Source organism: Neomonachus schauinslandi, chromosome 14, assembly GCF_002201575.2.
Source record: "Neomonachus schauinslandi chromosome 14, ASM220157v2, whole genome shotgun sequence".
In the NCBI taxonomy this organism is placed as follows: domain Eukaryota; kingdom Metazoa; phylum Chordata; class Mammalia; order Carnivora; family Phocidae; genus Neomonachus; species Neomonachus schauinslandi.
In genome coordinates, this window is record NC_058416.1 from 17126380 (window position 1) to 17139702 (window position 13323).

Consider the following 13323-nt stretch of genomic DNA (forward strand, 5'->3'; position numbering starts at 1 on the left):
CTGATTTTTACAATTAAGCTCTCTCCCGTCCCCCTGAAAGGACCACTTTCTAGAAAGGGACAGGGCCAGAGCACATGCTCTTCATTTCCGCCTGCTCCATTGCCTTGAGGAAATATGCTCTGAAATACACCCAACCGGAAACAATTAGAAAGCACTGCTCACAGCACGCCCCATAAAGCAGGTAACGGTCCTTACCGGGAGATGACTGAGGGGTATGTCCACCTGTCCCAGGAAGTCGTCCCGTGTCTGTTGAGAAGACAGCAAAGAGTTAATGTCCCCATCTCTGCACTGAGTGTCAGCATTTTGTTTTTTTAAGATTTTATTTATTTGAGAGAGAGAATGAGAGAGAGCGAGCACATGAGAGGGGGGAGGGTCAGAGGGAGAAGCAGACTCCCTGCCGAGCAGGGAGCCCGATGTGGGACTCGATCCAGGGACTCCAGGATCATGACCTGAGCCGAAGGCAGTCGCTTAGCCAACTGAGCCACCCAGGCGCCCCGAGTGTCAGCATTCTTAAAAATGTTTAGTATGTTTCTAATAAAATGTTCCTGTGATAAGTCAGGGATGAAAGAGCATAAAGTCCACGGTACTCTAATAGTGTTGTATGGTGACAGATGGCAGCTACACTTGTGAGCACAGCAAGATGTTCAGACTTGTGCAATCACTATGTCGCACACCTGAAACCAAGGTAACATTGTATGTCAACTGTACTTCAATTAAAAAAAAAGTTTCTTAACAAACAGAGACCATGGTCAGGGCCTGATACTGGAGTGCAGCGGGGCTGGGTAGAAGGCAGAGGCCCCGATGCCTGGCAGACAGCCACTGCCTGGGAGACCCGTGAGCCCGAGGCCTTGTACACCAGATCTTTAGCTGCCTGAACCCCTGCAGGGCATCTGCTACCCACTCGAAAGGAAACAAATCAACTCTTGAATTGGGGAGCATGCGATCAGTAAGGGAAGGGACACTCAGGACCACAGAAGGTTTGGGGTCACAGGTGGTCCAATTTACAGAGAAGACAGTAATGAAATGTTGGGAACACTCTAATATTTATTAAGTGCTGTAAAAAGCTTCTTGAGAGCTGAGAGTCCAGGGAAAGTGTAATAATCTAGTGATTAATAAATCTTAGAAATTACTTCTCAAAAAAAAAAAAAGGCCTCAAGCTTTCAATCGTGTAAGTACAATACTTTGGAATCCAAATTCATGGATTAGTTTGCTGGTTAATTTCTGGACACATCATACTTCTTCCCGTCTCTGTCCTACCACACAGCATACATCTTTCTGACTTGAGAGACCTAGATAAGATTCATTTGGAGGAGCTCACAAGCCCCCTTTCGGACTCTGGGAGTCACCTGGGAAGTCATAACTCAGGTTCTGGGGTCGCCGGCCTGGACCACGGGGCGTCCAACAGGTCTGCTGCCCCCATGTCCTGCTGCAGGGGTCCCTGTGTCAGAGCTTCTGACATTTAGGTGACCTCAGGGTGTAAGTCTGTTACCCTTATATAAAAACATGTAGTTGCTTCCAACCACATTCAAATGCCTAAAGGCTCGGAAGTTCTTTAGGGGTAATCCGACCTGTCCCATAGCTAGCCTGAGGAAAAGCCCAAGGGAGAACCCAGACCTCCTAACCCCAAATCCTGTGCTCTTATTTTCACTCTTCCCTGGTTTAACGAGGAATTCTCTAATTTACAGAGACGACTTTTTAAATGTACTTGAAAAACCTCTCTTCTTGCATTTAAAAAGCAACACCTGGTAAATACGAATGAGATTCATTGAAATGATTTGCTGCAAGCTCAGGATTGCCTTATGTGTAGTTAAAAGAGATTTGATTAACTAGAAAGCTACCTTAGGCGATGCACAAAGGGTAGTGAAAAATCAGTTACCACTGGTCGGGTGTACTCGAAGCACGAGACTAGCCTCAATCGTCCTGACGGGCAACTCCTTTCTTCTATTTTCTTGGCTACATCTGCTACAACTCACCATGGAGATACCCTCCTCTAGCACAAAGCTACAGGTGCCAAATAATGCTGTAGATCTGAACAACAGCAGCCGTCTGCAGAAGGTCCAGAAAAGGCAGACATTCTTGCCAGCCAAAAGAGATGGGGGATTTCCCGCTCTCCATTTGACTGATTTAATGGTAAAGCTAGTGGGAATGGTAGTTAACTCTACCATCAAAAACCAGAAGTGTGTTGACTACTGTTGGACGTCTACCTAATATAAGTGGTGGTATCGCCACTTGTCCCCGGCCCCTCCTGCTAGCAATGAAGGAAAAGGACACACAAGCAAAAATCAGAAGATGGGTTTACCTAAAGGAGTTCCATGCCCTCCCATCTCTGAAATGCTACTCAATTATCAACCTAAGTGCATCTTAATAAAAATTCACAAAACACCTACATGCCCAAGCTGTTTTGCTGGGGAGAGGCTGTTAGGGTTCTAAACCCGTCAAGGGCCTGTAGCTTGGCCCAGGCACCTGCGACTAAGGGCTGGAGGAGTGACCCCTATCAGGCCACACCTGATCCTCACAGCAACTGTTAGGAGGTGGGCACTATTATGAAGCCCATTTCACAGATGGGGAACCTAGAGACCAGAGAGGTGTGTGACCTCTTGAAGGTTCCTATTTGGGTGGGCTGGTTCCAGAGTCCGGGATCTAAGCGAGTACTCCGCCCTACAGCTCAGTAACTGGCAGGAAAAGCATGGCTGTGCAACAGCTCTGAGCTTCTCCCTGGGACACCGGCTCAATACAGTGTGGATGGGAAGAGATTCTGATGATAGCAGTGTGACGAGACTTGGTGGGGTCCTATGAAAATGCCCTTGTGGGGTATCTCCTGTTGCTATTTTCCTCAAACGGAGCAGGTAACCGAATCCCTGGGGCGCTTGCTCAGCAGCCTCACTTGGACATTAGTAGGTTTTCTCACTCAACTGAACAGTCAAAGATGAAGCAACCTCACCCATAAAGCAAACGAAGGCTCTCTCTGGCTTGCATCAAGGGTGACTTGTAATAAGACCAGGTTTTAAAAAAGATAGGGATAGGGATCAAGTACAGAACAGCACATGGTCAAAAGAAATTGGCTTACATGAATATTTCACCAAATGGAACGTGTGGTGAGATCTAGGTTTTCAAACCATCCCACTGTTGCCAGAAATACAGAAACTTCAGGAAATGTAAAGCGTTTCGGTTAATGACACATACCAATTTAAAAAATATATATTTTATTTGTCGGAGAGAAAGAGAGAAGGAGAGAGCACAAGCAGGGGGAGCAGCAGAGGGAGAAGGAGAAGCAGGCTCCCAGGGAGCCTGATGCGGGGCTCGATCCCAGGACCCTGAGATCATAACCTGAGCCAAAGGCAGATGCTTAACCGACTGAGCCACCCAGGCGTCCTGACAACATACCAATTTTGAAACACATCTTCAGTTCCCCAGAAGATAGCTAGTAGGGGGTCAGAGAGCCTACTAGTGGTCTTTATGCCAAGATGAGAAGCAGGGGCGTCTCAAGGACACCTGGGTAGGCTGCGGTGGTAGGATCCCCACCCCTGGGCCCCGAACAATGTCTTAGGCCACCACAACTTCCTGATGTCGTTGCTGCCACAGGATGATATCTTACACCAATGTTATGAAAACACATTAATCAATTTTTGTAATTTCTATTACGTCGTTATTTCCATCAACCACCATGTTACCCATGAGAGCCTACAAAAACCGGACTGGTTTCAGCTCATACGGTGAACACTGGCATTTCTTGTGCTTATTTTTAAGTGGTAAGTAACTGCTGTCAATCCCAACCTTAGTTACCTGTTGTACTATTCTAGAGGCTGAAAATGTGCTGGTTAGTAACACAGTTATAAATGTTCCCTTCTGACAAGCCACCAAATTATTTTCCAACGTAATGGCAAGGCAAAACGGAGCCCTTGAAATGTGTCAGATAAGGTGAAGCAGTAATCTATATTCCATTACTGGAAATGTGAAGTAACTATAACAGACGCTGTCTTGGAGCCTGCCCTCTAAGTGATGATTAACCCTCTTGAAGACTGCCCCTCCCCCCTTTAAAATAACTGTTCCCATTTAAATAAGAAGGAAAGGAACAAGTGTGTGCCATTGTCACGGAGAGGTAAGCTGCCACCAGTGTGAATGCCACTGGAACCTGAAGCCTGAGGACAAGGACAACAGCTCTGGTGAAACCCTAGGACGGCCCTCGGGCACCTTGCAAGCTGCCCTCACAAAATAAGTGAGACTCGATTTCTCAAGGAACACATCTATTTTAAGAAACAACAGAGACTTTTGGTCTTTAGGTTAGAACTGTCCTCGAAGGACTGATGTGTGAGGAGTACCACAGAGGTTATGGTGAGAACAGGGCTAGGACCCTGCGTGTCATATCCAGCCAGAAGCAAGTGAGGGGTGCACGCAGGTATGGCTGGGCAGTGTTTTGTTGTTGTTGTTGTTGTTGTTTTCAGATGTATTTATTCACCAGAGAGAGAGAGAGAGTATGGGAAGGAGCAGAGGGAGAGAGAGAATCTCAAGCAGACTCTCTGCGGAGCGCAGAGCCCAGCGCGGGGCTTGATCTCATGACCCTGAGATCATGACTTGAGCCGAAACCCTTAACAGACTGAGCCACCCTGGTGCCCCAGGGCAGGGAGTTTTAAAGAGGAGTTGCAATCCCACTGGCTGCTCACAACAAGAAGGATTTTTTAAAAGTTCAGTAGAATGAGACAGAAAATATTAGTGCCTCACACGAATGTAGTGATTCAAGAAAATCATTTGTTACATACATGAGAGAATGTGTACTAAGTTAGGATCTAAATTTTTTGTTTTTGCATCACGATCAAAAGTTGAAAAGCCTCTCAAAGTACATTAAGCGGAAACCATCCAGTACTACCAATTGCCTGGGGTTTTATCCTAGAAATTAGTAAGTAGTGACTTCCAAGAAGGTTATATTTAGAACTTCTCAAGACAAATGGAAGAGACGAGAGAAATCAGAACACAAGCTACAGAAAAAGAATTTAGGAGTAAAGATATACAGCACGACTAGATTTTTGCCTATTACAAGCTAAGGTACACATCACAACTCTAACACTGAGCCAGAAAAAAACCCTCTGCTCTCCCACTGAACCATTAAACATGACGTCCCTGTCTGCCGCTTCCTTCCAAAGCACGTGGCCCGCACTCCCGCACCGGGACTCAGTCGATGGGGGAAACGGGTTCTATTTTTAGAGTGACTTGGAAAGTATGTGCTCTGAATGATCTAAATAATGAATGGCGTGAGAACCTTTTACAGAAGCTTTTAGACAAAATGTTATAAATATCTGAACTCAACAGCTTCGTGTCTGGAGAGTCACCTGAATGTCGATTTGCATTTAGTGGTAGGTGCTGTCTCATTCCTCAACAAAGCATGACGCGGGCTTTGTCGTCACGCACAAAAGGATGGACGACGGGCTTGTTTCTCCTTGCACTTGTCCCACACATCTGACTCTGCCACGCGCACAGAACAGCTGGCGCTCACGCAGGGAGAGGGAGTCGGGCCTCCACCCGCCCCACGTACTGCAAAACCCAACGTTTCACCACCTGCTGCCTCCGGCTTTCCAGGTGAATGGCTTCAAAACAGGTCACCAAAGTTACCTTCATCAAACAGTCGAGGGACATTCTAATAAAAATCAAAAGGTGCCACCATGAAATGCTCTCTGAATGCACGTGCTCTTGCCAAAACTCACTGGGTAGGCCCCAGAACATAGAACCAAGCAAAACTCCGATACTTTTTCATAAAAACACATACGACTTTCACACTGTCTGCCCCTCTGCCATTTAGTTTTCTGGGTTAAGGGACAAGACCTCCCATTCACGAAAACAGAGCAAGGTGTGTCCTGGAGACACTGGCTCTTATTTACAACAAACGAGACTTCCATGTCAACAAGATGTCAGAGCAAACCCACAGGACCTTTATAGGCTCCTGTAACATCACACCAGGACGGCGGGCAGAACTTAATCATGCTGGAGGAATGTGTGATCGTGAAGATTATCTCTTTTAAAGGACACTTTGCTCAAAATTCAGAACGCAAAGTGGGAGGGGTCAACAGAGCAAAGGAGCACGGAGCTGGCGAAGGAAGACTAAGGCAGGAGCTGATGGGCTTTCATCCAGGCGCAGGACCCGCCCACCCCCAACACTTGTCAGAAGGCACTTGTGTGTGGGGCTCAAAGGGACTCCCAGCTGCTGCAGGTAGCTGGTCATCACAGGAGGGGATGAGAGGTGCACAGTGTCCCCTCTTTCCTCAGTGGGTGGAGGTGGCTCACGAACATTCAGTCCTCTCCCTGCTCCAAATATAAGCAGACTCCAGGGCCCGGGGCAAAGTAGGGCCACAGAAATCGTGGCTTACTGCAGTAGGAGCACTTGATGATCTGAATTTCAGGTCCAATCAACTCTAGGGGTGGAAACTCTGGGAAAGAACTCTGGGGACCAGACACAGAGAATGGGACATCCTAAGGGTTCCAGAGACAAGGCGCCCTTGTTCCCTATGGAGAGAAACTAACCAGCCCTGCTCAACAGAAATATAACGTGAGCCACATCTAGAACTTGAAAAATTCTAATGGTCACAGTTAAAGTAAAACAGGAACAATTAATTCTCCTAATGTATTGTAGTTGTCCCAATACATCCAAAATATCATTCCAACGTGTAACCAACATAAAGAGTCTTACTGAAGTATTTTACATTCTTTTCACTAAGTCTACGAAATTGGCAGGTGTCTCTGGCTCGAGGCACACCTCGATCCGGACCATCCGCATCTGGGGGGGGCGGGGCGGGGGGAGATGCAGCCGGCACCACATGACCCAGCTGCGCCGCATACCACAGCCACAGACTGACGGACAGACGCTGCAGGAACACCACTGGGGGAGGGGCTCAGTCTGCCAAGGGTCAAGGGCAGGCACAGCTTCAGAAAGGACTTGGATCTCCAGCAGGGTCCCAAAGGAGGAGTTCGCCAGAGGGACAGATGGGGGCAGCAGGGGAAGGGTGTGCAGGCAGAGGCGTGGGCTGAGGCTGCGTAGGAGCGAGCGTGGCAGGGGAAGGAAGAGAAGGTACGGGGCGGCGGGGGGGATCACTGGCAGGGGCTGCATTTCAGAGAGGTCCGCTGAGCACTGGAAGAAGTGATCGGAGGGGAAGACGCCAGAGGAGAAAGAGGGGGGGGGGGGGGAAGCTGTCCGGATGAGGCAGCACGAGGGGCTGGACCGTGCAGGTGAGCGGAAGGCTCAGCGCTCTTGGAAGCGTTCTGCCCCTGGACTCTCCGGGTCACCGTGCTAATGAGGGAACAGGCAAGGTCACGGACACTGAGTCCTTACCACAGTGCCCACCAGGAACACTCGGGAGCCGGTGTTACTGCGAACGAAGCAGCAACATGGACAGCAACGGCACTGACCTCACGGTGACACAGAGCACATGCACGAGACGGGGGAGGCGGTGGCCGCAGAAGGCGGGCGGTGTGGCCAGGCTGCTGTCCCATCTAGGGCAGTGGGCTGCCTGTGGGTGCAGCGTGTCGTCACCCGCCCCGTGCACCACTCTGATGTGCGTCTGCTCTCCGTTCCGGTCTGCGAAGAGAAGTCTTCTCCTTCAGTCCAGACAAGCTTAGTGACACAGACCCAGGAGAACAGACGGGCCCCTCCAATCATCTCTGTCTTCGGGGGAAGGAAGAAGCCACAGGCTGTCACCCCCCACAGGGGCTGGGGCACCGCCTGGCACCGCCGTGACCCGTTACACCTGCTGCAAAGCTGCCTGGCCACACCAATGACACAGACGGTTTGTTGAAATGTTGTGCTTCCGATTTTATCCTACAACTGTTTTTAATTTCTCAAGATTTCAGAATAATTTTCTCAAGTATCTCATTTCTTCTCCGGAGAAGTTTTAAAATCAAAATTTTCTGCAAGCAATTTAAATAGATTATATGCATAAATGAAAAAAAACAAACCAAAAACAAAGTGAGGATACTTTTGGATTCTCTCCGAACTTAGCTATCAAAGAACAGACCTACATAACCTGAAGAAATTCACAACATATGCCTTTAGTAGCCAGAGCAGGGTCAAGGAATGAATGGAATACTGGGGAAAAGGGAACCTAAGTGGGAGCCTAAGTAACTAGAAGTGCAATGTTTGATTTTATTAGCATGTGTTACTGCTAAAAGCTCTTCCTCATACATCTCGGGGCACCTGAAACTAGCAGTCCATTTCCCTGCCTGGCTAGCCAATGGAATACCATACTCAAGCAAGCAACAAGAGACTACATGTAACTGGGCGCCTGGGTGGCTCAGTTGGTTGAGCGACTGCCTTTAGCTCAGGTCATGATCCTGGAGTCCCGGGATCGAGTCCCGCATCGGGCTCCCTGCTCAGCAAGGAGCCTGCTTCTCCCTCTGACCCTCCCCCCTCTCATGTGCTCTCTCTCTCATTCTGTCTCAAATAAATAAATAAAATCTTTAAAAAAAAAAAAAGAGAGAGAGACTACATGTAACTCAATGTGGTCTCATTCTTGGAATTTCAATGAGTGGCGAGTCTGAACTAAAGGTTCCACAGGTTTACACAAGGACACCGACTGACTTTTCATAAAGGTTCCATGAAAATGGCCCTGGCATGAGCTTTGGCATCCCTGGTTAGTCTCCTTTCAGCACTGGCCATCCTCTGGCCGCAATCACATCTCTGGCCAATAGGCTCAACGTTTACTAGGGGAAGAGCTCCAGCCATAATTTGGGAAGAACTTCAAGACTGCAAAGACTAATAAGCTCATGTGTAGCTCACCTATTATGTGCCAGAAACTGTTGTTTGTAGGTTAAGAAACTTGCCCAAGGTCACTGAGTTGGTAAGCAGCAGCCAGAATGTGAACCCAGGTAGTCTGGCTCCAGAGTCCGTGCTCTTTCTCATCACCATATAGAGCCTATAACTTCATACCGGGTCTTAACGGAAAACCCTGAGCAGACTCCCCTCCTTCCGATCAGAAAATCCTAGTTTGCTGTGCTGTGTCCTCAACTCCACCTCTCCTCAGGGTTACACCTGCCAGATTCAGGGCTTGCAACCTGCAAATTTCTAAGGAACATAATCTGGGCTTTATTTGTCATGTGCATATTCTTGCATATGTCTTTCTCTCATTTATAGTCTAATAAATGAAATGAGTAAAGTATAAGTTTGAAAGAGAAATGACATGGAACTGAATGATTTTTATTCCTACTAACCATCCCCTCACCCCTACCCCCCATATCTTTCAAAGTGGAGCTCTTTAAACTGGACTATGCACACCTCTGCGGATATACAAAGACTTTCCGGGAACCTGGGCATGGGTGGTTTTAAAGAAATAATTTTCTACATCCTTCCATATGTTCTCTTCCCTAAACCTGATTTGCCAGCAGTGTCTGTCTTCTGCTGCGCTTCCTTTCCTACCTGCTCTTACCTAAATCACAATCCCCCCCTCCTGCTTTCCAAAGAAAGGTGTACTCTTCACCTATCCTGGAGCTCAAGAGTGTGCACTTGGCTGGGTATAAAAGCACAGAATGAAGGGAAGGCTTTGAAAAATGCACAGCCCCAGAGGGAGCAAAGAGAGTGGAGAGAACATGAGAGAGACATATTATTTCACCACTGCCTGGGTAATACAGGCTCATGGAATGGAAAGTCTTGCTTATCTACCATTCATACACCCACTTTTCTTATTTAATTTTTAAAACGAAGTCAGATTTTTAGTGACAGGGAATGAGCTTCATATAGCTGTTTTGAGCAATAAGGAATGATTTTGTTAATTTTACGGCAGATATTTTCCATAAAATGAGCCACGTCTGCAATTACAAAATGAAAAACTCCGAATTTTTCAAAAATCAATACACTAGAAATTACATCTTTTGCAATTACTGGACTAATAACTTATTGAACTACTGATAAATTACAGGTGTCAAAAAATGTATGAGAAAATTTTTTTTAAAAAAAATGTGTGAGACACAGTTCTTCCAAATTCTTCACAAGGTTCACTAAGCAAAAATGTTTGGAGACTACAGTTCAAAGCATATAATCTATCATGACGTCAAGCCATTAACTAGGTTGTTATTACAAAGTTTCCCTCAAAGCTCATTAAGTATTTAAAGCTTCCTCCTCTGGGGTACAGGATTTGTAGAGAGCAATAAAAGTGAAAACAAAAATGCAAACTGGAAACGAAAATCACCTCCTTTCTATAAACAATGTTGGTGAGAAACATAGTCTGGAGGGGAAAACTTCCAAGCTTTGTGAAAAATTACCCAAATGATTATGTAACATGTAGCTGAAGAGTAAACCATTTAAAATAAATTTGAAGGATGAGGAGAAATTTAGGTCAATTTAAGGTTCTGGCAGGTGGGAATTAAGTCCCCTCTTTCACTCCTACAAGCTACTCAGGCCACACTGGGGCACAGAGCCCAACTTCCCCCCCCCTCCCCACCCCGTCCTTCTAGTCTCCTGGAGACAGAATAATGTCAACAGGTATCTGAGTCAGGTCTGTCTGAGCAGGATGGGCAGGACTAAAGTATGGAGTTTACGAGGTGCTCTCCAAGCCTGGCTGGACATTAGACTCTCTTGAGAAGTCCAAAAAAGCCAGGTATCCAGGCCTCTCCTAGATAACATTTCTGGTAGAGGGGCTCAGACACAGGTGTTCTTCAAAAGGTCTCTGGCTGAAGGGCGCCTGGATGGCGCAGTTGGTTAAGCGTCCGACCCTTGATTTCAGCTCAGGTCATGATCTCAGGGTTGTGAGACTGAGCCCCACGTCGGGATCCACACTGGAAGGGGGAGGGCTGCTTAAGATTCTCCCTCTGCCCCACCCACGCCCTAAAAAAAGCTCTCCAGCTATTCTTATCCGTGGACAGGGTTGACAGCTACTGAGTAACCCTCTCGGTTTTCCTTGTTCACAAGGGAAACTGTAATTACCTGTGAATGTCTACCTATGAAACTGGTAGAATTTCGCTGGTCAGCAACCTGACATTAAGCTGCAGTCTCTACAAGTATGTAATAGTTTCCTCCTTCCCCCCTCATTTGTGCCTCTACTGTGCTCCCAAAGGAGAACGAGCTGGACCCATTTACACATGTTGGTCAAAGAACTGCCTGGGCCTAGAATGTGGCTGAGATGAGGGAGGGGATGCGCTCTGGCTGCCCGTTTGGAACCCTAGCCCTCTGATCTGATAGCGTTGGGATACGAATAGGAATGAGATTCACAGGTGCACAAAGCAGAAAGATTTCACTGGTCGTGGCCAAGGACTATCTGCCTGCCACTCTAATTCTGGGGCTAAAAAGACAAATCCCATTTCAAAACAGAATCAGAGAATGGGATACTCAGGAGGAACCTCCCAAGTGCAAACATCGCAGACTAATATCTCTACCCATCCGTCTCCAGCGGTTGCTCACCCTGCCTGATTCTGACCATCCCTGATGGAGCGGAGCCCCGATTACCGTGGCCAGTAGAGAGGGCACAGGCTTTGGACCCATATATGTCTATTCTAAAATGCCAGGTGTATCTAGAAATAGCTGAATAACCAAAGGCAAGGTTCTTAATCTCCACCAAAGGCAATCTTCTCATCTGTAAAATGGGGATGAAAACAACTTCATCTTGCATAGTCACTGCATGGATAGTAAGTGGGACCATTAGATTTAATAAATATTACTCCTAACCCAAGGTTTCTCAATCTCAGCACCACTGGCATTTGGGGCTATATAGTTCTTTGCTGGGAGGCTATTTCATGTTTTGTAGCGTTTTTAGAAATACCCCCTGGCTTTTACCCACAACGTGTAGTAGCAATCAATCCCTGCCCTCAGCTGTGGTTATAACCAGATGATGTCTGCAAACATTGTCAAATGTGTGTGTCGGGGGGTGGGGGGTGGGTGGGCTCAGTTGAGAACCACTGTCCAATTCTACTTCCCTCCCCTATGCTTTGTAAGGTGTTCATGACACCTTTGGGCAATTCTGTAGAGAATGTTCTGGTGATCTGCTGTTGATTTTTCAACTCCCACTCCCTTAAAGCGCCAGGGAGCTTCTGTAACTAGAACTTTCTATAACAAGAAAGTGATTAAGCAGAGATTTGAACCAGAGTCTCTGTGACTCCAACTCTTACATCTGTTTCTACAATTGTGTCATTTCTTAGGGGGCTAATCACTCTACACGGGGAACGGAACAGCTCTCAATCACTTATTTGAAGAAAGTTATCAAGTTTTTATCCTTCAGCTGGTTGCCCTTCCACCTCCCAGGGTTTTTAATTTTTTTTAAGAGAGGTCTGCAAGCCAAGCAACACACACCAGACTATTTCCTAATTAATGGGAAGAGCAGAGAGTGTGACAGTTCACTATGTGGCTGGCAGGAAAATCCTGAGAAGCTGAGACTGAAGGCTGAGCTCCCACCTGCCTGAGTTGTGTTTAAAGACAAGAGCAGAAGCTATGCAGTTATCAATCAGGAAGGAACTGAAGCTCTGGGCCAAAAACATTCCCAGAACAAGGAGCCGTGCTGTACAGGACTGTAACTGGGAGTGTATAGGGGCTGGTGCTGAAGCCAGAAGGCCTAGGAACTCAGGAGTGTGTGTGAATGTACTTCAGATAAAAATCAGAGAGAGGAGCGCCTAGGTGACTCAGTCAATTAAGTGGCTGCCTTCGGCTCAGGTCATGATCTCGGGGTCCTTGGATCGAGCCCTGCATCATGTTCCCTGCTTCGCAGAGTCTGCTTCTCCCTCTCCTCTGCTCTTCCCCCACCCTCCCAACTCGTGCTGGCTTGCTCTTGCCCACTCAAATAAATAATCTTAAAAAAAAACATCCCAGCCGGGCGCCTGGGTGGCTCAGTTGGTTAAGCGACTGCCTTCGGCTCAGGTCATGATCCTGGAGTCCCGGGATCGAGTCCCATATCGGGCTCCTTGCTCAGCGGGGGGTCTGCTTCTCCCTCTGACCCTCCCCCCTCTCATGTGCTCTCTCTCTCTCTCATTCTCTCTCTCAAATAAATAAAATCTTAAAAAAAAAAAATCCCAGGAGAAAAATCCCCCAATACCCCCTTCAATATCACACCAGATCTTGAATAATCAAACCACTGAAGACAGAACTAGCATAGTAAGTACCAAAGTTTAAGTCCTTACTGATGCCTCAACATACAAGGTAAACAAATGCGCATATGAAACACGAAAGGCAGAGGCCTAGTCACCTCACCTGTAAAACCCCCAGGACTAGGATGTGCCCAGCAAGGCCCTGAGGGCAGGGCTGCCCAACGCTGACGTAGTACCAGCTTCAATTCTGAGCCTGCATGCCTCTCCGGACCGCCATGATCCTGGCCTTGACCCCCCACACGTGCCCCGCCATGGGCCTGGCCTTGACCCCCACACGTG

General features: G+C 47.4%; 1 protein-coding gene across 1 annotated transcript in view; it reads right to left on the bottom strand.

Annotated features, from left to right (window-relative positions):
• Positions 1–13323, bottom strand: part of NEDD4L (NEDD4 like E3 ubiquitin protein ligase) — a 333752-nt gene that overhangs the window by 74798 nt on the left and 245631 nt on the right. Inside the window, exon 6 of the mRNA XM_021686142.1 lies at positions 196–246. Within this exon, the coding sequence (XP_021541817.1) occupies positions 196–246 (51 nt within the window). The remainder of the gene's footprint in view (positions 1–195; positions 247–13323) is intronic.